The 27,199-nt window shown below is 47.1% G+C and overlaps 1 protein-coding gene across 1 annotated transcript in view; it reads right to left on the minus strand.

Annotated features, from left to right (window-relative positions):
* Positions 1-27,199, minus strand: part of ASTN1 (astrotactin 1) — a 287,830-nt gene that overhangs the window by 131,459 nt on the left and 129,172 nt on the right. Inside the window, 5 exon segments of the mRNA XM_060233049.1 lie at positions 6,014-6,181; positions 9,242-9,391; positions 21,576-21,683; positions 26,764-26,905; positions 26,907-26,938. Of these exon segments, the coding sequence (XP_060089032.1) occupies positions 6,014-6,181; positions 9,242-9,391; positions 21,576-21,683; positions 26,764-26,905; positions 26,907-26,938 (600 nt within the window).

Here is a 27,199-nt window from a genome sequence, read left to right on the forward strand (position 1 = left end):
CTGTCTGCTAGCCCAGAATCCTCAGTGATCCTCAAATGAGATTTGGAGGGGGAGACCAGGCCTTGAATTCAGCAGGGGCTCATAGTAGTAGAGTTCATGAACCTTTCTGAGGGTTCCCCCTCTTTTTCCTCACCTACCTTGCCCATTGAATAGTAGGTGCAGCTGCATAACAATCCCTGGATTAGGAGAGCAGCCAGCCAGCCAGCCAGCCACCAGGGGCTTTGCCACGCCCCCAGCAGCCCTCATTAACCCCTGGAGAAGCCCACAGCTGAGACCCTTTCTACACTTATGTGATTTTGGGTGACGAGTGGCTTGCTGGCCTTTTGACCGGTGGGGGAGGGGCAGCCCAGGAGAGCCCCAGGCGAGCGAGGTCTGCTTGGGCTGACTGGATCTCTAGCCAGCCCAAGCAGGCCTCACTCATCCGGGGCTCTCCTTTCTTGCATCAGGTTGCTTTTGGCTGGGGGGGTGGCATATGCTAATGAGTTATGTTAATGAGCTCCACCACCTATTTTTCTACAAAATGACCCCTGGGGGAGACTATTAATTCTGTTCACCCAAGTTGTGGAGGTCAGCCTTTAACTCCCTTCATGAGCTGGGACCCATGTATGGGTGGAGCGGCTTCCGCCAATATGCGCCCCACAAGGCAGTTCTGAGCATCAGACCAAGGGTCCCCTCAGGTTACTGAGGTCTGTTTCTGCTCAGGCTCGCTCAGGTATGCTCCAGTTTCATCTAACCAACTTCCCTGGGATGTGAGGAAAGCCCCAAAGATTTCAGAGGTTCTGTAAAATGGAACCTTTTCAATACACTTTTGATGGCTCACAAGCAAAGGTTATGGTCTGCTTCTTTTTTTATTTATATTTCTATTGCTTTGTATGTGGGCTCAAGTGAGGACTGAACTGGGTATTCCTGCCTGGCTCACTGGAGCCATACGGATGGAGCTTGGGGACTTGGGAACAATGGGCAGCAGGATCCTAATGCCTGCTGCCCTGCACCAATCACAAGCCCCTGCTGGTTTGAATGATCCAATAGCGTTCTTTCGCGGGAACCCTGAGGTGTATATAGTTGGCCCCGTTGGCCCAGTTCTCCAGTCTTTTAGTGCAGCCTCATACCATGCTGTATCTAATAAAGAGCTGATTATCACTACCACCTCGCTCCTTCAATGCATCGAACCCACTATATATATCTATGAACTGAGATTGTAGCTGGTTTCAAGGATGCATGATTCGGTCTCCCAAATAAGCATTTCCGAGGAGGGCTTAAACTATGGTGAGAAGCCATAGCTCAAGGTGAGGCGGCAGTATCTACCCATTAGATCATTTGGCCTCCCTTACTGTACTATCTTGCTGTACCCCTGCTACACTATCGCATCATACTGTTCTGCCAGGCTATTTTGTTCTATTGAATACTGAAATTAACTTTTATTACTATATGATTTTACTGTAATTTTATTATGTTGTGCTCCACCCTGAGCCCCTAAGGGGGATTGGGTGAAATATAAATAAACTAATAATAGTAATAATAATAATAGGTGAGGGACCGTAGCTCAGCATTTGCTTGGCATACAGTAGAAAGGGTCAGCTTATAGATGATCTGAAAGACCTCAGCCCGAGACCCAGAGAGACACTGTCAGAATGAGGAAACAATACTGAGGCCAATTTCTCACTAGCATTGCTCCACCCCCAGGCTTCTGTTGTCCACAGTGCAAACGATCAATTTCCCACCATTTGCTTCACAGGCACATTTTGACGTACAGCTCCCTCCAGTTCCTCTTCCAGCTTTGTGATGCTGTCTTTTAATGATTAAGAAACCATGAGGGGAACTGGAGGGAGCCGCATGTCAAAATACACCCACAGAGCACCTGGTGAAAAATCGATCACTTGCACTGGGGGGAAACAGAAGCCTGGGAGCAGAGAAACGCTAGTGAGAAATTGGTATGACTTTGATGGGAGAAGTGTCTGATTCAGTATAGGGCAGTCTCTTGTATTCATTTAACTAGGAATTTTCCAGTGAAACTGACTTCTTAGTATCTTGTCTCTATAGCTGGTCATGGGTTGATTTGGACCAGTTTGTACCAGTTTCAAGGTCACTTATTGTTGCAGTCACAGCACATCCCGTTTAGCCCACGTAATTTCTTCATCCAGCTCTAATGGAGACTTCAGCAGACTTAACCTGCCTGAAAGCAGGCAAAGATTAATTTTTCCTCTACAGATTCATGTTAAAAAATGGGATATAAGTATTACTAAGAACATGTGAACTCATGAAGCTGCCTTGTACTGAATCAGACCATTGGTCCATCCAAGTCAGTATTGTTTACTCACATTGGCAGCAGCTGTCCAAGGTCTCTAGCTGAGGGAGTGGCTCAGTGGTAGAGCACCTGCTTGAACATAAGAGAAGCCATATTGGATCAGGCCAGTGGCCCATACAGTCCAATAATCTGTGTCACACAGTGGCCAAAACACAGAAGGAGGATGAGATTGGGTTTATAACTTGCCCTTCACTTGGAGACTCAGAGTGGCTTACGATCTCCTTCCCCTTCCCCTCCGCACAACAGACACCCTCTGTGAGGTAGGTGGGACTGAGAGAGCTCTAAGAGAACTGTGGCTTGCCCAAGGTCGCTCAGTAACTGTATGTGGAGGAGTGGGGAATCAAACCTGGTTCTCCCAGATGAGAGTCCACACACTTATCCACTACACCAAATTGGCTCTCCACCAGCAGAGATCCATCAGAACTCCAGAAGCCTTCCCACAGTGGCCTCCTAATTTTGGCATGTATTCATGTGTCCTGCACATCACCTACAACCTGATCCTTATTGGAGATGCCAGGAATTGAACCTTGGACCTTCTGCATGCCAAACAGATACTCTACCACTGAGCCACGCTCTCTCCCAAGTGCCCACACATGAAACTGCCTTATACTGAAACAGATCATTGGTACATCAAGGTCAGACTTATCAACTCAGAATGGCAGTGGCTCTCCAGGGCCTACAGCTGAGGTCTTTCACATCACCTTGCTCCTTCTAACTGGAGTTGCCAGAGATTGAACCTGGGATGTTCTACATGCAAAGCAGAGGCTCTTCCACTCAGCCACAGCCCCTCCCCACTTTAAATGATCCCATACCCCATCACTGCAACCTGATTTAGGAAAACTTCCTACTCTGTCTTTAGGGTGACTGGTATTCTTGGCCAAGTCTGAAGCCTTCCTATGGCCTCTTGGGCCAGAGAAAGGCTTCCAGTTTGACAAGTAGGATAGAAACCAGTGCTAACGTGGAGGTGGTTTCAAGAAGGGAGAGAGCCATCGCGTTCATGTCCCCTTTCTAGCATCAGTGTTGGATTAGAGCAGGGGTGGCCAAACTTGTTTAATGTAAGAGCCACATAGAAAAAATGTCAGATGTTTGAGAGCCACAAGACATGAACATCAGATGTTTTGAGAGAAGGAAGGAAGGAAGGCAAAAAGATGGGAGGAAAAGGTGGAAAGAAAGCAACTTTAGATGCATTCTCCAAGCCGCCAACTGTCTTGGCAAAGTGATTTAAAGAGAGAAATGCTTTCTCCTATCTGGCCAATAGGGCAGTGGGGGCTTTGAGAGCCACACAATATGTATGAAAAAGCCACATGTGATTCCTGAGCCACAGTTTAGCCACCCCCGGATTACAGCCTCAATCTGCAGACTTTTGCACAAAATAGTGGGCCGCGCAAGGATTTCTTCTGGTCTGCGATGGAAGAGATGATTGGTGGGGAGGGGCCCTGAAGGCAGAATGAATCTTGGAAGGAGTCCAAAGCCATCCACATTTTTGAAAACACAGCTCAGAGGTTTCTGTCTGGCTTCAAAAGCCTCTCGAGCCCTTCTCCCCCTCCATCCATCCCCTCCCAAAAGCTGTCTTGGCACAGCAAGGGGTCAGAAAACGGTGCCTGGCTCCTGATTAAGGCCGGGAGGGCAGCACACAGCCATCAGTTTCCTCCTGGATAACAGTACAGAGAACCAGGCACTGCCTTAGTACGTGGGAGATCTGGCCCTGCGCTCTGGGGTGTGGCTCAACCTTGCAGGGTTCGACTTTGCTGAAAACATGTTGGGGGCCATGCGAAAAAGCAAGGAAGAAAAGCAAGTCAGAACGCAGCCAAAAAACACAAAAGGCACAACAGAAGCTCTCGCAGAAAAACAAAAAACAAGCTCACGGATTTTGCTTCCCCCCTCCCCCCACACACACACCCTTCCCACAGTGCTGACAAAAACCTGTGAAGTTGGAAAGGGCCCTCCCTCCCCCCATGAGGGTGCTGAATGCCCTCCCCTTCTGCGAGGCCTGCTGGGGCTGACAGCTGCCGCGGCAGATGGTCCTGCGTTACAGTTCCACAGTGGAATGAGGACCTGAGTGAAGAAGTGAGTCACAGTTGCAAAGGGAGGATTAGATGCCCATGGAGATGTGCTGGGAGAGCACAAGACTCCGGACTCCTGAAGAGCAATTCCCGTTACCCCAACGCTGCGCTTGGTAAAGGAGGATGCAGTGATTTTTTAAAAAGACACCTCCAGGCTCTAACTCAGTTCATTTGTTTGCTTGTTTGTTTGTTGGCATGCATGCATAAAATCCTGGGTTCTATCCCAGTCAAAGGACGTGATGTGCTAAAGCAGATGACAGGAATGCCCATTGGGAACAATGGGTGATACCTGAAGGCCTGCTGAATGTAACGGGAGTCAGGAACAGCTATTGACTTGCACAAGCGCCACTGAATTACATTGCAGTGCACTAAAGTTGCAAGGAAAAGGTGGAATGTATTAAAGAGAAACCTGTCCTAGGCCTCGAATGACAGCCCATGGGGGTGAATTAGTGTTTCGGGACTGGAATGACAGCCTCCAGAATACTGGTTCCAGTCCTAAGGACAGGTTTCTCGGAATCCATTTCACATTTTCATTGCGAGGGTGCCATATTTCAGCTGAACCTATGCAAGTCAATTAGTACCTACCATTATATCCAAATATAGCCTTGAGCCCCCTCGTTCTCAACAGATATTCCTGTCGCTTGCTTTAGTACATCCCTCAAGCAGGGACTGCAGACAGCATGTGAGATACTGGACAAAAAGGACCAATGGCCTGAGTCTATATAAGACTACTTCACAGGCTCTGTGCTCTTACCCCCTGGACGGGAATCAAGAGAGGAACTGAGAGACCTGAAAAAGTCCTCTGCACAACAGGGTTTCCCATCAACACCTGTGTCAAGTGCTGCACAAACCCCATCAATGACAGTCTCTATGATGGTGAATCATATAAGGTTTAATCAATCAATGAAGACATTACAGAGCCAAGACTGTATCTTGGTAGGACTGAGTCCCTCAGGTACAGACAGTCAATTATACTATAGGGTCCAGATCATAACAAGTTTGAAGCAATGAGCACCTTTTTCCCTACCAGTGAAGCATCTCCTTCCCTTGTTATCATTTCCAGCTAAAGCAAGTTACTTCAAAAGTGAAAGCCTCCAAGTGTGGCTGACCTTGATGCCTAGGTGTACCACATACCTCAGGGTGGGAAAAGGTGACTTGTAAGTTTTACAGAAAAAACACATTTGATTAGCAAGCAAGCAAATATAGCAACATGGCAGTGAGGTTACAAAACTCTGGACCAAGATGGAAGTACTCAGGGGTGGAATTCTAGCAGGAGCTCCTTTGCATATTAGGCCACACACCCCTGATGTAGCCAATCCTCCTGGAGCTTACAGTAGGCCCTGTACTAAGACCCCTGTAAGCTCTTGGAGGATTGGCTACATCAGGGGTGTGTGGCCTAATATGCAAAGGAGTTCCTCCTACAAAAAAAGTCTCCATGAGTTTAGGATTGGCTACATCAGGGGTGTGTGGCCTAATATGCAAAGGAGCTCCTGCTAGAATTCCACCCCTGGAAGTACTCATGGCAAGAAGAATTCTTGACAACCTGTACAAGACTTGGATGGATTTCTCCCGATTGCCCCATATGCAGAAACGATCCCTCTCGTCCCACTGGGATAGGGTGACCCTTCCTCCTACGCCCACCTACCGGTTTCAGGGTCACACTCATGTTCGCAGGGGTCAAGAAGCCGTCGGGCGCACAGGTCCAAGGCCCAGGGGCCGCTGGAGTTTTGCTGGGAGAAAAGGACCACCTGGGCAGGGTTCAGCCAGTCGCTGGCATCCAACTGACTTCCCTCCAGCAGGATAAATCGACTGCCTGCACAATAAACAAAATGTAACATTTGGGGGTGGGGAGGGGGAAGTCCTGTTATGCAGGAAGCTTCCGTGTGTGAAGCCTCAATTATCTCTGATTGCCCTTGTCGCTATTTATGTGAATGTCTGATCATTGTAAATGCAGAAGAGGAAGCAGAAGAACATAGCAGGTTTCTCATTCAGGACAACCACTTTAACTAACTTGTGTGACTGAAAACACTCTTGACAGTGCAATCCTGAGCACAGTTACACCCTTCTAAGTCCACTGACTTCAATACACTTTGAAGGGCATAACTCTGCTCAGGATCACACAGTTGAAGGCTTCTGTGCTCCAAACCACTTCAAAACCCATTATTTTCCTCTCAAGGACATTATTTGTTCTTTGAATTTTCTGCAAAATAAAGCACGTTCACAAATTCTCTTTTGGAAGACTTTCTATCAGTGTGGAAGTTGTACGGTGTCATTATCTGGTGTTTTGGAAAAATCCAGCTCGCTGCATGAACTGGCATTAAAGAGACAATGGGATTGTTTTGTGGATTAGGAGTAAGTACTTTGTCCCATTGTACAGAAAACAGCCAAATGACAAAGAAATATTGCATCCCTTTCACCATCTCATCCCTCTCTTTTCTCCAAAGAGTTCAGGACAGCATATACACATCTCCACCCCCACTCCCGCCCCACCCCTCTATTTTATCCTCACAACAATCTGTGAGGTAGACTAGGCAGAAAGAGTGGAATGATCTAAAATCACCAGTGAGCTTCTTGACTAAGTGGAGATCTGACCTCTGGGTCTCTCAGAACTTAGCCCAGCTGTCTGGCTGTCTAGGCAACAATCTGATTAGAGCCTAGGCTCCTCCCTGGAAGTGAAAGTGAGAAAAGCACTTCCCATGATCCTGTGGGTAGGGTGACACCAGAGTAGCTCTGGGGTAACCACAGTGGAGTTGGAACCTCCAAGGAATGGAAATATGCCAAGAAAGCTGTCATAGGAGAGCTGGGATTCTCAGTCACTTCAAATTCTAACTTGCTCACTAACTTTTCCTTTCTAATCAATTCCAGTTGTCATAGGAGAGAACTGAGATTCTCAAAGTCACTTCAAATTCTAACTCTCTCGCTCACTAACTTTTCCTTTCTAATCAATTCCAGTTTCCGTAAGTCTGCTGTTCATCAGTAGATTCCACCTTCCTGTGCACCGCCCCAGATAACCAAACCACTGTTCTCAGGAAACCTCTCGCTCCCCTTACTGGCCTAATTCTCATTGAGATGGAAACCTGTTTCTTGTCTGTATCATGCCAGACAGCAAGTGGCTGCTTATGAAAAAGACTGTTCCTCCATGCCAAATAATTCCCTGCACTTAGAAAGCTAGCATGCCCAGGAGAAATCAAGGTTAGGCATTTTTCCACTTATGTCTACCTTTTTTTTGTTCTACTGTGGAGAGGACATGTACATATGTAGAGCAGCAGCTAACCATTTCAGCTTCCTCACTTGTGGAACAAACAAGTTTCTTTTACCTCAGAAATGCCAATACTGGGTTACTTTTACCTCAGAAATTCCATTATTGGGTTCCTCAGCTGACATCCTTGCAGACTGTTCACTGATGAGGTAACTCGAGTGTGTTTTGTGTTACCAAGCCTCTTCTCTGCCTACCCCTCTGCAAACAGAAGGTGAGGGGGCCCAGGCTTGGCAGAGGTACAGGCACATGGCCCAGTATTTTCAAAGGAAAGCATTTGTTCTTGCAGTCTGGAAAGCCAGAGGCTGCATTAAAATAGGAATCCAAGGGGTCTCTGACCCATAAGCCGTACTCTCTCCTCAGCAAACACCTTAGCACAGAGGAGGCTGCTATCCTGGGACTGAAAATCTGCACTTTTTATTCTGACTTATCCTGAAGTAATCAGACTTTCAAATCCTGACTGACTAAAGAAGTTGTGGAAGATGTTAAAGGAACCCCAAATAATAATAATGAGTAGGTTTTTATACCCTGCTTTTTGCTACCTGAAAGAATCTCAAAGCAGTTTACAGTTGCTGTCTCTTCTTCTCCCCACAACAGGTATCTTATGAGGTAGGTGGGGCTGAGAGAATTCTGAGAGAGCTGTGAGTGGCCCAAGATCATCTAGAAGGCTTCACATGGAGGAGTGGGTAATCAAACCCGGTTCTTCAGACTAGAGTCTGCTGCTGCTAACCAATACACCCTGCTGGCTCAGGGGTAACAACAACAAGAGGGTTTTTTCTTATACCCAGCTTTTCTCTACCTTAAGGAAACTCAAAGCTGCTTACAAAGACCTTCCCTTCCTCTCCCCACTACAGTCACCTTGTAAGGTAGGTGGGACTGAGAGAGTTCTATGAGAACTGTGACTGGCCCAAGGTTACATCATATGTAGGAGTGGGGAATCAAACCTGGTTCTCCAGATTAGAGTCCGCTGCTCTTAACCACTACACCACACTAGCAACCTCTGCACAGAACACAATACTTAGGAGCTTATAGACTGCCTTTGTACATTCAATGGGCTACATACATAATCAAGCAGGTGGGTTTTAACAAAAAATGGGGGAGATGTATCTAAAAGGCCTCACAAATGAGGATGTGAGCTACATGATATGCCTGAGGATCCCAACCAGTGTTCCCTCTAAGCTGAGTTAGCGTGAGCTAGCTCACAGATTTTTAGCCTCCAGCTCATACATTTATGTCTTGGTTCAGGAAAAATGGCCCCAGAGCACAATAATTTATCCAGTAGCTAACAACTTTCATGCCAGTAGCTCACAACCTTAATGCCAGTTGCTCGCAAAGTAGAATTTTTGCTCACAAGACTCTGTAGCTTAGAGGGAACATTGCTCCAAACTCATCAGTGAAATATTATTGATTGGTCAATGGGGGGTTCAGTCACATTTGTGGACTGCTCTGTTCTCTGGCCCCAGTCCTTCCTGAACAACACATAAACACTAGGTTTCAAGTATGCCAATTGACTCAAGAGGAAACTGCCCATGCCCAACTATTCTTCGCCCCCCCCCCCAGTACAGTGGCTGACCCCAGAGGAGATAAGGCAGGGTGATACATAAAGCGTTCACTTACCATCAGCAATCAAGTGCTCTGGAACATGCAATGTTATCTTGACCACCAGCGGGCAGTTCACGTGGGAAGCGCATACCAGGCCAATGACACAGCTAGTGATGCTAATGAGGGTCAGGGTGGTCTTGCTAACTGGACTCCTCGGTGAGCCAACTGCAAGGCAAAGCAAACAAGTGTTGAAGACCAATCAGAAGGAACTCAAAGGTCATCTCTCTCAGTCCTGGGCCACAACACTGGGTGTAGGATCAACAGCAACATGGAATCATAGAGTTGGAAAAGACCTCCAGGGTAATCTAGTCCAACCCCCTGCACAATGCAGGAAACTCACAAATACCTCCCCCTAAATTCACAGGATCTCCATTGCTGTCAGATGGCCATCTGGCTTCTGTTTAAAAACCTCCAAGGAAGGAGAACCCACCACCTCCCGAGAAAGCCTATTCCATTGAGGAACGGCTTTAACGGTCAGGAAGTTCTTCCTAACGTTGAGCTGGAAACTCTTTTAATTTCAACCCATTGGTTCTGATCCTGTCTTCTGGGGCCACAGAAAACAATTCCACACCATCCTCTATATGACAGCCCTTTAAGTATTTGAAGATGGTGATCATAACACCTCTCAGCTGCCTCCTCTCCAGGCTAAACATGCCCAGCTCCTTCAACCTTTCTTCACAGGACTTGGTCTCCAGACCCCCCACCATCTTTGTTGCCCTCCTCTGGACCCATGCCAGCTTCTCTAATCAAACCTAGGAAAATAAGCCAGGTATTCTATAAGCGACCTGCTTTAAGGACAAATGGAAGAAAACCAAATGAAGTTTTCTGGGCAGGGGGAATAGCTGAGCCTCTCAGCAGATCAATGAAACGAGATCCTACAGGAACTCAGAGCATTCCACACTCCTTTACCCCAACACATTGGACTCTGGAAAGTATAGTCACCGATTGTGGGTCATAACTGGTTTATACTGAAGGACATGATTGCATACCATTCCAAGAGAAAGGCAAGATGGTGGCATTGGCTCTTGATTGGTGGGATCATTTATCTACTTGTGCCAATGAGCCATCAGATGTGTGAGATTTAGAGAAGCTGCACAGGCTGTGTGTCCAAAAAGGGAGAGGTGGATGTGGACAAGATGTCCTACACGTAAATGGGGAAGAAACTGGGTATATTTAGCCTGGGAAAGAGAAGACTATGGGAAGACTTGACAAACAGTGGAAGAGCTGTTACATGGAAAAGGGGAAATTGAAGCTGCCTTCTATTGAATCAGACCATTGGCCAATCAAGGTCATTATTGTCTACTCAGATTGGCAGCAGCTCTCAGGGGTCTCAGGTAGCTCTTTCACATCACCTGCTTGCTGATCGTTTTAACTGGAGGTCCTGGGGATTGAACCTGGGACCTTCTGTTTGCCAAGCAGATGTTTTAGCACTGAGCCATGGCCTGAACCCATGCTGTTCTCTGTTGCTGGAGAAGGCAAGACAAAGGCTGGCTTCAGACAGGCAGTTTAAGCCACCCTAGGGATGGCAGACAAGCGCACAAAAAAAGCATGTCCAAACACGCACATCTGCCTGTCGTCCCACTCCCGCCCCTGACCTGTCCTGGAATCACCTGGAGCTGGCTCAAAAAGGAAGCACTTGCAAAGTGGTACCTAATTGCTGGGGTGTCTCTGAGGCACCACCCTGGCCATCCAGACGGCTGGGAGACACCCAGAATGTGCTCGGGGAGCAGTGGATGGGGCACGTGACACTCTGGATGCTCCCCTGGGGCACCCGCAGCCTCTCGCTGTTCTTCAGGCTGTCTGGATGCTCCAGGGCTCTCAGGTTTCCTCCAGCTCACTTCTGGGTCAGCACGCTGCCACCCTGAGCTAGTGGTCTGGATTCAGCCTGTATGTTGTTCTAGTTGAGCAGACTCCAGTTGAACATGATAAGAAACTTCCTAATGCCAAGAAGAGTCACACAGTGGAACCAGTGACCTAGAGTGGAAGCAGGAGGCTTTCCCTTGCTGGAGGTTTTTAAGCAAAGGCTGGACAGTTGTTGGGGAGGCTCTAGTTTTGGCTTTCCTGCACTGAGCAGTTAGACTGGGTGATCCACAATGACCCTTCCCGATTTAGGGCTGTATGCCTTTCACAGTGTTCTCCAAAGCAGAGTTATGCCCTTCTAAGCCCAAATGGACTTAGAAGTCACCCTCTGCGTTTATAGAGGCAATACGTGAGTATGCTGAACCATCCTCAGGAAAGGATCCTGGCTTCTTGACATTTGTGTCTAGATTGGAGCAGCAGCAAGGTCAGTTCAGTTATGACTATCTCATTGCAGAGGAGGGGTGATTATCTAAGTCACCGCTTCCCTCGTCCTCCTATCTAGTCCCTCTAAGGTGGGAGCTTATCAGGGATGCGTTCTTGGCCATGCTCCTTCTGGCTTCTGAGAGATGTTCTGTGCCAACTCTCTTCCCTAATTGGAAACCTTACAAAAATTCAGGTCACCTTTAATCTTTGCAGCAGCCCCATCGGAGCCACTTCCCTGTGATTTCCTTGCACAATATCATTGTGTCTTTTAAGGGTTGGCAACCACATTGACATGCCCAATTGTGTGCATGAGGGGAGCATCTTCTTTGTGAAGATGGATGCCATCCTTTTACCCAGAAAACACTGCAATTGCGCCTTATGTTGCTCCGCTGTTGTAATTATCTGTTTGCGACTCTCTCTCCGGCTCCTGGTGAGATCCATTCCCTATCCAGAGGGGTCATGAAACCCAGGGCTTTTTTTGTAACAGGAACTCCTTTGCATATCAGGCCACACACCCCTGATGTAGCCAATCCTCCTGGAGCTTACAGTAGGCCCTGTACTAAGACCCCTGTAAGCTCTTGGAGGATTGGCTACATCAGGGGTGTGTGGCCTAATATGCAAAGGAGTTCCTCCTACAAAAAAAGTCCTGGTGAAACCTACAGTCTAGGATCAAATAAATGTCCAGGTGGTAGACATTAGCAGGAAGTGGACTGTGTAGTTAAATGAAGAGCTGTGGGAGGGAGAAGAGAAGGGCACGGTATGAGAATTCCCAAGATCTTGGACACACTGTGTTTAATCTCATTTGGGAATAAAGATAACACAGGCTTGTCCTTTTTGCATCTGATTTAGGACTAGGTTGGATGGTAGTTTCCAGAAACAGCATCAAGAAGAGGAAATGTAGCTGCAAAGAGAAGCGTTCCTCATGACCAGCACCAAAGGTCAGAGACATCCAACTTCCCAGGGTAATTAACAGCACTCCACCGCAGAGCACTTCACTCCACCCAGTCCTTCTCCCCTGGATCCATCACTGTCTCAGACCCAGACTCCTGAGTGGCTGCCTCTATCCACGTCCCCTGGGCATCAAGGCATCTTGCTGGCTCCTATCTCTGACAGCTGGTATGATGTCCCAGCAGGGCAGAAGGCAAATCTCAGATATGCAGGGGAGGGGAGCACAGTCAAACCTGAAGTTATTAAGTGCTTAGTAGCTTACCTACCCTGCCTGGGGCCCTGAGAGAGGTGTGTGTAGGGGGAGGGGATGTTTATCTGTGCAGTTTCCTTGACGTCACTTTAGAAAGCTGAGTTTTAAAGCAAATGGGAAAAAATGAGGTGCACAGACAGAACTTCAGGATTAGCTCATGGGTTAGATCCAATGCAACTTTTCCACAGATGCAAGGACTCCCACCTGCAGAGCACAATTTTCTTGGATCCTCCACTCCTGCAGAAACCTGAAATGCTAGCCCCGCCCCAAATCAGGGACAGGGGAGGGGGAGGGAGCCAAGAAATTGGCACTTTGCAAGTGGAAGTCCTTACAACAGCAGAAATGATGTACTAGATCAAACTCAACAGGTTCTGCCACCTCAGCCTCCATCTTTGCATACGGATGATGTTGATTACATATTTATATCTCCCCCCCTCTCCTCCAAGGAACCCAGGACTATCCCCTCTGTCTTATCCCACTGTTTTGTATCCTTCCAACAACCACTTGAGATAAGTTAAACTGGAACAATTGTAACATCTACTTGAGACAATGCTTGATGTGCCAGGAAACAAACTAGGTATGAAAGACAAAACAGGGTTGGAAGCCAAGCACCAGCAGCACTGCCAGCATTTGCAGAAACCACCTTGGACTTGGCTGCTGGCTGTGCAGGTCTGGCAGCCGATGCTGGGTATAAGCCATGTTTGCTGCCTTCTCCTGCACTGTCGGCCCCAGCAGTGCTACCAGTGCCTCAGTTGCTTGCAGAGAGATCAAGCCATGGATGTCATGCAGAATGACCAGAGATGCGCGTCAGGAGTTGCCTACTCCTGGTGGTTTGAGGGGTCATGGGACAAGTCATATCAGCAGAGATTACTTTTCCTGCAACTTATGGTGATACCATATCGGTTGGACTACTGTAATGTGCTCTACCTTGGCCTGCCCTTTAAAACAACCTGGAAATCGCAGCTTGTCCAAAATGATTGTTGCTATGGTCTTGCATAGTTTAAAAGAGCTTCACGGACTGCCACTTGATTTCCAAGTTCAATTCAAGATCCTGGTTTTGACTTCTAATACCCTTCACAGCTTGGGACCAGCTTATTTATTTTTTTTATTTCATTTACTTCTCGCCTTCCTCCCCAACGGGGACACAAGGCGGTTTATGTCCTCCATTTTATCTTCATAACAACCCTGTTAATAGGTGGGGCTGAGAGAGCTCTGAAAGAACAGCTCTGAGAGAACTGTGACTGACCAAAGGTCACCCAGCAGCTGCATGTGGCGGAGTGGGGAATCAAACCTAGTTCTCCAGATTAAAGTCCACAGCTTCAAACCACTACATCAAACCAGCTCTCTATTATATTGGGGGTGGTGAACTGGGGCTTGATTGTAACTTGGATATTGTTATGTACTATAAAGCCACCATGAATCATAGAGAATGGCGAGGCATAAATGCTCAGACAAGCAAAGACATAGCGTGCAACTTCAGAACAGCAGAAATATTAAACAGGGCAATCTGACAGCAGTTCTAGAGAAGCTGCCCCCACCCCTGGGCTTTATTTTGCAGTCCTCCAGAAAGCTACTTGTTGAAACTGAAGAGTGCAGATGTTGGCTTGATGCCTAGGTGGCACGTTCCAATCTGACAAGCTGTGCAAACTGCACCACGAACCATCCCTTCTTCCCTGAAACAGATTCAGTTCTGAAAGGCAGCTTGGCATCCAGATGGATGGACCGTGAGCTGCCATGCAGTCGGAGTGGCGCATCTTGTGGGCCAAATGCAGGCAATTCACTGTCGGCCCTCTCCTAAAATATGCACACTCTTGCTAACAGCAGTATTAGTGGGAAATCATGATGACTCCAGTGCAGTGTAGCTGCTCCTCATTACAACAATAAGATATGATCTCTTTTTATTTGCCATGTATTTGAAGGTCTGGGTTTGTGTGTGTGTGTGTGTGTGCGTGTTTCTTTTAAAAGGCTTCTACTAACAGGTATGATAGGATTGCCAGCTCCAGGTTGGGAAGTTCTTGGCGATCTTGGAGGTGGAGTCTGCAGAGGATGGGGCTTGGGGAGAGGAGGGACTTCAGCATGATATAATGCCATGGAGTCCACCTTCCACAGCAGCCATTTTCTCCAGGAGAACTGATTCTCTATCGCCTGGAGATCATTTAATCCCAGGAGATCTCCAGTCACCGCTTGAAGAGTGGCAACCAATGCCCACTCTAAGCTGTGGAGTCTTGTGAGTGAGGATTCTACTTTATGAGCTACTGGCATTAAAGTTGTGAGTGAGCTATTTGGCTGCTGCATAAATTAGTTTGCTCTGGGGCCATCCTTCCTGAGCTAAGACAAAAATGTGTGAGCCAGAGGCTAAAAACTGTGAGCTGGCTCACACTAACTCAGCTTAGAGGGAACACTGATAGCAACCCTAATGCATGTCCAACTATTCCATGTACAGTATATAGGATTACTCTGACTTTTAGGAAATTGCTTTCTTGGCTGACTTAGAATACAAGCAATTTAGCTACCAAGATACAAAAATAGCAGGGATGCCATCTACTGAAGGTAGGTAGAGCCAGTTTGGTCTAGTGGTTAAATGTGTGGACTCTTTATCTGGAGAACCAGGTTTGATTCCCCACTTCTCCACATGCACCTTCTGGAATGGCCTTGGATCAGCCATAGCTTTCGCAGAGGTTGTCCTTGAAAGGGCAGCTTCTGAGAGAGATCTCTCAGCACCACCCACCTCACAAGGTGTCTGTTGTGGTGCGGGGGGTGGGGGAGGTAGTGGAGATTGTAACCAAAGGTCACCCAGCAGCTCTGAGACTCTGAGATTCAGAGTACAGGGCAGGATATAAACTCAATATCTTCTTTTCTTCTTATATCCACAACCAGCTCAGTCAGCAGTAAGTCTTGCATACAGCTAAGCAAGCTTAAGTACCTGGTATACGTATGTGCCTGGTATATTTTTATTACCAATGGGGGGAGAGAAGGGAGAATACCTGATCTGTACTGATAATGTTGCCACAGATAATAACAAAATACAAAAGAGTTGTCAAAACTAGGGTCGGTAATCCTGCTATGGTGAGAGACCTACTGCAGGCAACCCTCTCTTCACATGGCCACTCCAAGGCAGAAAAAAAAATCACCATCAGAGAATACTTGGAAGTTGACAGCAGTCTTCTCTAGGAATCATGATTCCTAGGGTGGCATGATGTCACTTCCAGGTTTTCCCCTGAAGCAAATTACACCATTGTCAACAGCGGCTTCTGCCTTCTCTGGACTCCTGCCGACTTCAGGCCAAGCCTGGCAACCTGAACCAAAATAAATGTCCTAAAAATGTACTGCTTTTCTGCAATGTGATCTGAATTCACTAGATAACTTTAGGCAAGCCAAAGAGTGGCTCTGAGCCTGCTGCTAGGGTCCCCAGGCCTGACAGGAAATATCTGGGGACTTTGGGGGTGGAGCCAGGTTGTGACAAGCATGATTGAACTCTGACGGGAGTTCTGGCCATCACATTTAAAAGGACCACATCCCTTTTAAATGTCTTCCCTCCTTTGGAAATAATGGAGCATGGGGACACCTTTTTTCGGGACTCATAGAATTGGACCCCCTAGTCCAATCTTTTTGAAACTTGGAACGTTTTTTGAAGAGAGGCACTAGATACTATGCTAAAAATTTGGTGCCTCTACTTCTACTTCAAAAAACAGAACCCCAGATACCCACGGATAGATTCTCCATTATACCCTATGGGGACCAGTGTCACAGGGGGCCATAGGAAGTGCCCAAAGGATATTTCCTCCCCAGCCTGCCTTCTGATAACCCTGACGCAGAGGAGAGTCTCCAAACCAGGGGATCCCCTGGCCCCAACAGGGGAATGGCAACTCTTGCTTGCTCCCACCCACAGAATGGGGGACAACAATATTTATAGAGCTCCCAGCGATAATGTACGGGAAGTGTTTTAAACCTTTCAAAATCCTTTGTCAGGAGTCCCCAACTCTGATGAGACTGCAGGCACTTTTGAAATTTTGAAAAACAATAGTAGACATCACCATAAGATGGTTCCCAGGGGAGATGGGACTATTCAGAAAATGGCTGCCACAGGAAGCAATTACAAAGGATTCAGAAATGGGTACAACACAAACTAAGCATCCTTCTAGGACAGGGGCAATTTCTGAATGGGCACCCCAAAAAACTTAATGGTGATTTCTCCTTGGTCCAGCTGGTCAGCGGGGTCTTTCAATCACACAGGGAGGCTGGCCAGAGCCAGCTGCTTCTGCTGGTCCTCCTGCATGATTTAAACTACTAGTGGAGGCAGCTCTCAAGTCACAATGGAGGCCATGGCTTAGAGGGTGCCCCCTCACCTAAAAATCCTAGCTACAGCCCTGGGTCAAAGGCACAGTCAGTGCATGAGCTAAGAGAAAGCTGCAGCTCACAATTCAGCACCCTGTGTGAAGCACTTTGAGAACAGCTTGGTTATCACTAACATCACCAGCTGCTCAGTTGGAGAGCCATGCCAAAGATGGAGATTTCTTGGGGTCGAGTGGAGAAATCTAACTGGCCCCCTTGTGTCACCAGGCACCTGCTCAATGAGGAACTGAAGAAATTTACTGCCTGGAGTGCCCTCTGGCCACTTAAGTGCAGCAGCAGCAAACTAGATAATTTTTTAAAACCCTGGAACAAATTGAGCTAAGCTGGCCCTGAAGTGCAGACAGTGTCCCAGAGGTCAGAGGCCTTGGACCTAGGCTGTGAGGATGATAGCAAAGAGTGCTACTTCACTCGATTGTCTCTATGGGCTGGTTCCAAGCTGAGCAGCTTCCGCAGTGTGCTCTGTAGGATCACTTGACTCAGCTTGCTCCCGTCTGCCTCCAAGACAACAGTCACCAGGAACATTCCCAAGTTCTGGTGAAATATTAGTAGGAATTTGGAGAGACATCAAAATAATTTTAGTATGATTTGGGACATTTATCACAAGGGACTTCTGTATCACTGGATTGAAAAAGCCTCAAATATCAGGATGCAAGAAGTTAGGCCCCCTCCAGTGACTGCTGTCAATTTACCATAATCCCACCTTGTTCCATGTGCCATTTAATGGTGAAGTGTGGTGGTATGTCTGTATATAATCTTCTGACTATATTTCTATTGCTTTCTGTTAAGAAGAAGAAGAAGATGATGATGATATTGGAGTTATAACCTGCCTTTCACTCTGAATCTCAGAGTGGCTTACAACCTCCTTCACCTTCCTCCCCCACAACAGACATCCTGTGAGGTAGGCGGGGCTGAGAGAGCTCTCCCAGAAGCTGCCCTTTCAAGGACAACTCTGCAAGAGCTATGACTGACCCAAGGCCATTCCAGCAGCTGCAAATGGAGGAGTGGGGAATCAGACCTGGTTCTCCTAATTAATATTCCATGCACTTAACCACTACACCAAACTGGCTCTCAAGATAATAATAAATAGGTAGGCTGGATCTACCCTTTAAAATAACAAGGCAGGCCGGGCTCATCCTGAACTCTACTCCTGCTTGAAACAGTTGCCACACCATGAGAAGGAGGCCTCACTACCTACCTTCAAAAGATATCAGTATAAAGACCACCTCATTTGAGGTATTTAACTCTTCCTCTGCCACCAGCCCCAGCACCACCAGTCCTACCCGTGGGTTGGCTTCTCCATGACAACCATCTCAACATAGCCAACTTGGGTGCCTTAGGGATTGGCAACGTGTGAGCAGAACAGACAGGGGCTTGGGTTTCCAAGATCTCATTCAGACAGCTCATGCAGAGAGAAATCTATCATAGCAATGTGTTTATCAGCCTGGAAAAGATGATGGATTGTGTCGGCTCTGCTGGGAGCCCTTCTTTAAGGGAGGGCTTCAGATAATTTAAGCTTTGCATTCCAATTTTTTATCTATAGCTGCATTTATCTAGAGAGCAGTGGCTCTCAAACTCTTCTGCTCTGAGAAAACTCTTCCCCAATCAGCTCCGCAGCAGAGGGAAGGGCTTGGTGGCATCTCACAGTTCCACTCAGTCATTTGGGCAGAGTGTAAAATTAAAACCGTAAATTAAAGAAAAAATCCTATAACTTTCTTGTGCTCATTTGGTGAGATTGCTGGGAAATAGGGTTGCCAATTCCCTGGTGGAGGCAAAGGATCCCCCGGTTCAGAGGCCCTCCCCCCACTTCAGGCTCATCAGAAAGTGGGGGGAGGGAAGGGAAATATCTGCTGGGCACTCCATTATTCCCTATGGAGACTGATTCCCATAGGGTATAATGGATAATCAATCTGCGGGTATCTGGAGCTCTGTGAGGGTTGGGTTTTTTTAGATAGAGGCACCAAATTTGCAGCATAGTATCTGCCTCTCCTTAAAACACCCTCCAAGTTTCAAAAAGATTGGACAAGGGGGTTCAATTCTATGAACCCCAAAAGAAGATTGGATGAGGGGGTTCAATTCTATAAGCCCCAAAAGAAGGTGCCCCTATCCTTCATTATTTCCAGAGGAGGGAAGCATTTAAAGGAATGTGGTCCCTTTAAATGTGATCACCAGATCTCTCTTTGGAGTTCAATTATGCTTGTTGCAACCTTGCTCCTGGCTCCACCCCAAAGTATCCTGGCTCCACCCTCAAAGTCCCCAGATATTTCTTGAATTGGACCTGGCAACACTACTGGGAAAAGAAGTTTTCAGGAGCATCCAAGAGAGAAGATGCCCCAGAACACCAATACCAGAACAGGGGGAGGCAAGAAGATCTGGTACAAATGGAGCGATATTTTTTCACACCTAAGCATGTGTTGAGTGGCTCTCTCTTGGCATTTGGCAAGTACAACACACAGAATCCCAGATGCATAAAAGCTGTCTACAGCTCTTCAGCAGGATTTGGATGGAAGGCAAGCAAGGAATGCCAGGGTCACGATGCAGAGACAGGCAACGGGCAAACCACTTTGGAATGTCTCTTGCCTTGAAAAACCCTACAAGGTTGCCATGAATAGGCTACTTGATGAGGGGAAAAAGAGCTCTCCAGCAGCAGAGGGAAAAAAATGCTGTAGCTGAAATCTGAGAGGCAGAGAAAAAGCGGGGGTGGGAAGGAAAAAGAAGCATAAAATGGAGGAGCAAAGTGCTGGCGACTGGAGCTTGACAGAGACGCTGGCAGGGGGGTATGATATCAATTGGAACCATGACACTGGAGAAGGGAGTTTAACCCCCTCGCCAAGTTTCCATGAAAAAGGCAAAATATGAATGAAGTAAGCTAGGAAAGAAATAAATATCCCTGATCCCAAATGCCCCCAGCTTGGCAGGTTAGCTCTTAGCTCTACTAGAGCTTAAAGCATCCAGAAGTGGATATTTTTATTAGGGAAAATGGCACAGGGTAAGACTTCCAGACTCCCTTCAGCCTGGCAGCTAGGGTCTCATTACACGACAGAACTCTAGCTTCACTTTTCGTTTGGCCTGAAGGCTAAAAAGCATAAATTTGCACTGCAGTTGCTTCAGTGGTAGCTTTTTGAGATGTGACTGGGACACCTTCAGACAGGTTGAGGGCAGGAGTGGGACGGGAGGCAGCTGCGAGCATTTGGTCACGCTTTTTTGGTCCACCCGCATCCTGTCCCTGTGCCGGCTCAAAATGCTCATCTGGACCCAGCCCGTGTCTCCTTTCAATCTACCTCCCAAACCCTCCTCTTCTTTGATGTCTTTGATTTCAGTCAGTGGTATTTATTTCATGGGTTGAGGAGAGACACATGCTCAGTTATTATCAACCCAAAGAGCCATATGTCCTTCCGTCCCTTGCCTGAGGCCTGCATTTCCAGGACACTCACAGCTGTTCCATTCCTCAAGTGGCAGCTGTTTCAAAGAGGGAAACAACTGCTGGCCACAGTTCCCACTGGACAAGGCCTTATCCACTTTTCCTGAACCATAAAGAAGGTGCCACTTTGGAGAACTGTGCTCAGAAGAGCTCACAAGTGGCATGTCCAAGAGCCAGTTGTGACTCCTGAGTGTATCACTGGCTTAGCCCTTTAGACCTCAAACGTAAGTGAAACGACCACATAGTACATATTCAGCCTGCTTGCCTGCTATTTTCCTGTATTGAAAAAACTGATTGTAAGCTCTCTAGGGCAGAGTTCTCTCTCTTCCCTCTATCGCTGTGTTACTTATGTTGTTGTCTAAAGCACCCCACATGCGCACACACAAAAACTGAAAGTTTGAAAGCCAACACCTTGAAAGTTGACGCTGCTAGTGTAGCCCCACCAGACTCTGTGGGTAAAGAGAAGAGGGGGAAAGTCCCTCATCCTCCAACTGAGGGCTTCTGGTGCTCCACTGATGGACTTCCTGATGGCACCTGTTGTTGTTTTTTGTGTGTGTGATCCAGAGTGTTGGACTGGATGGGCCATTGGCCTGATCCAACATAGCTTCTCTTATGTCCTTATGTTCAGAGGGGAGTGGAAGTAAACACCAGGGACTAGGGGGAGCAGAGGAAGGGATATATTTTGAGACGGGGTTGTGGCTCAGTGGAAGAGCCTTGGCTTTGTATGTGGAAAGTCCCAGGTTCAATCCCTGACATTTCCAGTTAAAAGAGTTGCGGCCAGCCAGAGTAGACAACACTGATCATGACAGACCAAGCCTCTGCCTCGGTATGAGGGAGGCCAATGCACTGTGTAGTACCTGATTCCTCTTCTGCTGCTGCAGCGCTGTCAGATATGACCTCGCGGTTCCAACCTGGCAACCCTACCCATGACATTTGTTCAAAATGGTTTCTCTCTCAGAGCTCACTAGTTTGTAAGAACTGGACCAAACTGACATGACTATATAAGTCGAAGGGACTGCAGAACTAAGGAACTGGTACATTCAAATGAGCTTTTCCAAAAGTATCTCCTCTCCCACCTTGTGGTACCACTCACATACCCCGACTTCGCCTCCTGCTCCGTGACGGGTCTGTGTAAAAGGTCAACTGAGGGTCATTGTCTGCTTCAGTCCCAGAATCTCCTTCAGGGTTTAGAAACGCAGAGCCAGCTAAATCGAAAAATAGGGGGGGGGGGGAATAAAACAATTGCTTTAAAATATTGCTAACAACAGCTGTTAAAAGTTAAAAGCTTACGTTCCACTCCCCAGTCCCTTGACTGAACAGCAAAGAGAAGGGTTGTCTTATTGTGCATATCAAGGGTTCCTGCTGAGATGAAAAGGTAGACTCTTTTACATTTTTCTCAGGTGTAGACGTCAAGGAGATCTTTTGCTTGCCAAACTACACATTACACACAGATCTGGGTTTCTTTTCCGCTTACCCTTTCTCCAGTCACACCTGCAGATTGCTTCCCATCAAGGGAGGGGGGGGAACACACAAAAGAAAATGAACAGCTCCCTCTAAGGTGCAGTTTGAACCTCAAGCTCTCACCCCAGCACAGACCTTTGGCTCTTGGGGAAAAAGCTACAGCAGGGTGAAAGAGCTAGAACATCAGGATCAGAGGTGTGCCTGAAGGCCCACAGAGGTGGATGCACTCCAGAGATTATGACTCATTCTCACAAAATGTAGATCACAATCAGGGGCACTGTTTTCTATATGGGCACAGTATAGCCAATGGTATTAAATAACAAGACGTCTGTCATTATGATAGGCAGGGGACCCAGGGATTAATATGTATGGTGAGAAGGCTTATATGCTGCAATTGATCCCTGATATGGAGGGTGTGGGTACACTGAAGACACTCCAAGGCACCAGTCAATGGTGGAAGAGCCACCACTGTTAAGAGGTCTTGACACCCTCCAGTAAAGCTCTTTATTCCCCCACCCCCATATCTATGAATAGCAGATACTTATGCAGAAAATGGGAAGCAAACAATCAAAACGCCTTCAAGTCTTTGAAGGCACTAGGTGGGTGAGCAGCAGGACTTTTTTGTGGGAAAACCTCAGCAGGAACTCATTTGCATATTAAGTCACACCCCCTGACATCACCATTGTTTCACACAGGATCATTTTTGCAGAAAAAAGCCCAGCGGGAACTCATTTGCATATTAGGCCACACCCAAACCAGCTGGAACTGCATCACTGCTCAAAAAAAGCCATGGTGAACAGACTTCTCCAGTTTTATTCTTTTGATCATGCTGAAGCTTTACTCTGCACTGACTGCCTTTCTTCCTGAATTCCATCTTAACTGGGGAAATTTCTAAAATTAATCCTGAAACTCAAGCACAGTTCAATTTGACCCATTTCCTCTGTTAATCAGCATCTTTCTTTCTTTGTGGAAGGGGAAAATACATGCAAAAAAAACCCTGGGATGACTGCATGTCTGATGCATCACCTTTGCTTTTTTGCAGTGTTTTCTCCAGGGCTTTTATTGAGCAGGAATGCACAGGAATGCAGCTTTGGCTGGCTTGGTGTCAGGGGGTGTGGCCTAATATGCAAATGAGTTCCTGCTGGGCTTTTTCTACAAAAAAACCCATGAGCTCAACAATGGTGATGCCAAGGGGTGTGGCCTAATATGCAAATGATTTCCTGCTCATTTCCTGCACACAAGCATCAGTAAAATATCACACCAAAGGAATTTTGATATAATCATATGAACAATCAAAGCAAGAAAAAGCTGAGAAGGTGATGGCAGCTAACCCATGTAAACACCATTTGCATGCTGCTAAACAGGGGTGGCATGACCTGGATAGCCCAGGTTAGCCTGATCTTGTCACAGCTCAGAAGCTAAGCAGGGTCAGCCCTGGCTAGTATTTGGATGGGAGACCACCAAGGAAGTCCAGGGTTACTATGCCAGAGGCAGGCAATGGCAAACCACCTCCATTCGTCTCTTGCCATGAAAACTCTACACGGTTGCAGTAAGTCAGTGAAGACCCGATGGCTCTGCCCACCACCAAATGAAGATGTTTGATCACTCTCAGTTTAGACTGCATTTGGATCGCAAAATGTTAGCAGCACCATCAAACAATCAAGCATTCTCCCAATCCATGGAGAGCCCTGAAAACGCTCCACTCATGTACATTCTCACATTGTTTCCCCCTCTCCATCCTCCCAACATCTTTGGGTTGCAAAAGATCAACAAAAGTAAGCAACAAAAGTGAATGTTTAGCTCCTACTGAGAGGCAGCACACCTTTGTGGCCTGTCTTTGTCCCCTAGCTCGGCCCATGTTGCCTGAATTGATTCAGTGTTCATTGGTTCTGGAATGCAACTTTTTTTGTTTGTCATGGCTGCAGGGTCGGCCGTAGACCTTCTGGCAGCCCCCCCCCCTGCACTGATAATGTCACTGAGTCACATGGGGGTGCCCAATTTGGCATTCCCAGAAGGCTGGCACCCTAGCAATCACCTAGTTTGCCTACTAGCAGAGCCGGTCCTGCATGGTTATCTCCCCGCCCCACCCCCCGCCATGATCTGTTCACACAGGACACCTGTTTCCTTGGTGGTCTAGATCCTCTTGAGCAGAGAGAGGAGGAAAGCTACATGGCTTGTCTCTTAAGGGTTCCAGGGCACACTTTGCCCCCTCCCTCATCTGTGTTAATTGCATTTACACATTCTCACACTGCTGCCTGGGAACTGGAGTTCAAGCCAGTCAATTCCGGGCATGCACCAGCGGAATAAATCATTATTAATATTATTATTATTATTATTATTATTAATAGTTTATTTATATTCCACCCATTCCCCCGCGGGGGCCCAGGGCGGAGCACACCATAAATAAAATCACATTACAATCATATATTAATAAATGCAATTACAATTATTCCATAAACAAATAGCTCAGCAGAACAATTTTGATGAGCTGGTGCAGCTGGACAGTGCAGTGAGTCAGTGCAGTAGGATATACAGTAGGGGAGGCCAACTGATCTAGTGGACAGATGCCCGCCGCCTCACCCGAAGACCTGACGGAACAGCTCCGTTTTACAGGACCTACGAAAGGCTAGTAAGTCAGGTAGGGCCCGGATCTCTATAGGGAGCTGATTCCACCAGGTTGGGGCCAGGACCAAAAAGGACATGGCCCTGGCAGAGGCAAGACGGGCATCTTTTGGGCTGGGGACAGTCAGCCTATCTTGGGAGGCCGAACGAAGCGACCTCTGGGGCATATACGGGAAGAGACGGTCTCGGAGGTATGCTGGACCCAGGCCACGTAAGGCTTTAAAAGTCACTGCCTAATAAATGCCACCAACTGCACAGCTGCAATGGTGCATGGCCTGCCTATGATGGTGGCCCAGGGGACACATGTAAGCCAAGAAAGTAAATAACAGCGAGCATGCGTCAATGCCCAGCCAGCCTCCATGCCGAACATTGCCTCTGCGCAGACAGAAAATGACAAGCAATACCGTTCACTGTGAGCTGCAAACGAAATGTCTTTGAGTTGCTCAAATGAGGTGCCTGACTCAGCAGAGAAATGGGCCTTGCAAACAAGGTACGTTTGAATGTCAATTGCCGTTTTTTGTGTGAGAGAAAGGCACACCATTAAATGAATTGCTAAGTTTACCGAGAACGGTTTGCAAAGACATCGGTAATCAAAACAGCTAATGGAGTTTTCCCAAGATATTTTCCTCTGCATCAGCAAAGGAAGAGAGGGAGAAAAAACAAACAAACAAACTTTGTTCATGTCTTTCAAAACATTTAACTTTATAGATGGGAAAATGGGGTTGAAAGATAAAGAGATGCATCCAAAGTCACCAGGTGAATATGAGGAAGTGCTGAACCAAACTCAGAATTTCTATTTTGTCTCAAAAACAGTAATTTCAGTGAACACCCCACACAAAAAAATTCCTTAATCTTTTTTTTGGGGGGGGAGGGGGTGTTTTGTCCTGCTGCTTTGGCAGCCATTTTTGTCTTCTCATTAATTCCTTCTTGAATGATTCCAGCCAATGAGGGATTCCATACAGGATATGATGCCGCGATGTTATGTAGCCTATAAGATTTAGCTACGTGCTGAAAGGGCAAAGGAAGCCCAATGAGAGTGAGGTCAACAAGTGAAATCGTGACCACACTTGCACAGATGATCCTAGCCAATCAGAGATCCTGTATGAATTTAATAATCCTTTTGTAGGTTTTGGGGGAGGGAATCACCATAAGGTGATTAGCACACAGCTAAATCTGATAGGCTACATAACATTGTGACATCATATCCTATATGGGATCCCTCATTGGCTGGGATCATAAGGTGATGAATTTTGATTCTGAAAAGCATTTCCACCAATTGCCCTACCTTCAATTTCAGGCCAGTGAAAGTCTGTAGCAACAATGAGCCTTACAGTTATTCCTTCCGGGATCCAAATCCAGTACACTGTTTAACAGACCACAATACCACTCTATTGGCTTCCTCAGGGTCGTCATTCTCACCTGAGCTACACCAATGTCATTACACAAAAGTGGGAAATGTTGACAACAATACATTTGCATGACAATGACGCTCACACAGCAGTGTCTCCTGAGCCTCTTCAGAAAAGGATAGCGGCACAATGCAGTATGGGTTAAGAGAGAGCAGCGACCCGTGTCCCCCTCTTCCTGAAGAATTAACAATGCCAATTTGGAACTCGGTTCCCCAAGCAACACAAAGCATCTGTGGATGTGGTTTACAAGTTATGCCTCCCCTTCATAGAGAGGGATTTTAATTTATAAGGCGGAGGGTTAGTACAAATTCATGCCAGATAGGTGTGTTGACAGGAATTAGCTATTTTTAATACCAGCCTCCAGGTGGGACCTAGGGATTCCCAGAATTACAGCTCATCTTCAGACTGCAGAGATCACTTTCCTTGGAGCAAATGGATGCTTTGAAGAGAGGACTCTATGACATTCTATCCCAGTGAAGTCCCTGTCCTCCCCAGGCTCCATCTCCAAATGTTTCCAGCCTGGATCTGGAAACTCTATCTCCCTATCCCCCACCAGTGGCCAAAGGGTGGGGGATCAGCAACCTTAAATGCTGGGGAGCACCAACAAGGGAGGGCTGTTGCTATTGTACCCTTTGTGGGCTTCCTGACTGGCCACTCTGAAAGCAGAGTGGTGAGGCAGATGCATTCTCAGTCTGACCTAGTAGGCCTCTTTTCAGGATGCCCAACCGTGGCACTTCCCCTCAGCCGATCCCGTTCCCACCCTGTTCCCACCAAGGGAAGTTCCAGGTGGTACCTCTTGACTTGTTATTGATCCGCTTGCGCTGGCTACTAGAGGTGTGAGAGAGCAGCGTAGCCTGTTGATGGTTGGAGTCCACAGGGCTGGTGGCGATGATATTATCCTTGTACTTGTTCATCAAGGACAGCTTGGCATTGTCAACTTCCTGAACAGGAAGAATTTAAGGCAAAAACTTTGAGAAAAGGAGACAAAAAAAGGAGAAAGGGAAAGAGAAGGAGGAGAAGGGAAGAAAGAGAAAGTATTCATTTCCAGCTATCCAAGCATAGCATGAGCAGCAGCTGTAGGAGGAGGAGACCAGACAGCAACAGGGTTTGAGAAGGTCCCCTTGGCATTCATAGGCCAAGCATGGATTCCTGGTTCTCCCCTTCCTTCACCAGGAACCAGCAGCAACAAATTCAGAGGCTCATCGATCCAGATATAAACCTGATGCTGT

Source organism: Heteronotia binoei, chromosome 2 (assembly GCF_032191835.1).
Source record: "Heteronotia binoei isolate CCM8104 ecotype False Entrance Well chromosome 2, APGP_CSIRO_Hbin_v1, whole genome shotgun sequence".
NCBI lineage: Eukaryota > Metazoa > Chordata > Lepidosauria > Squamata > Gekkonidae > Heteronotia > Heteronotia binoei.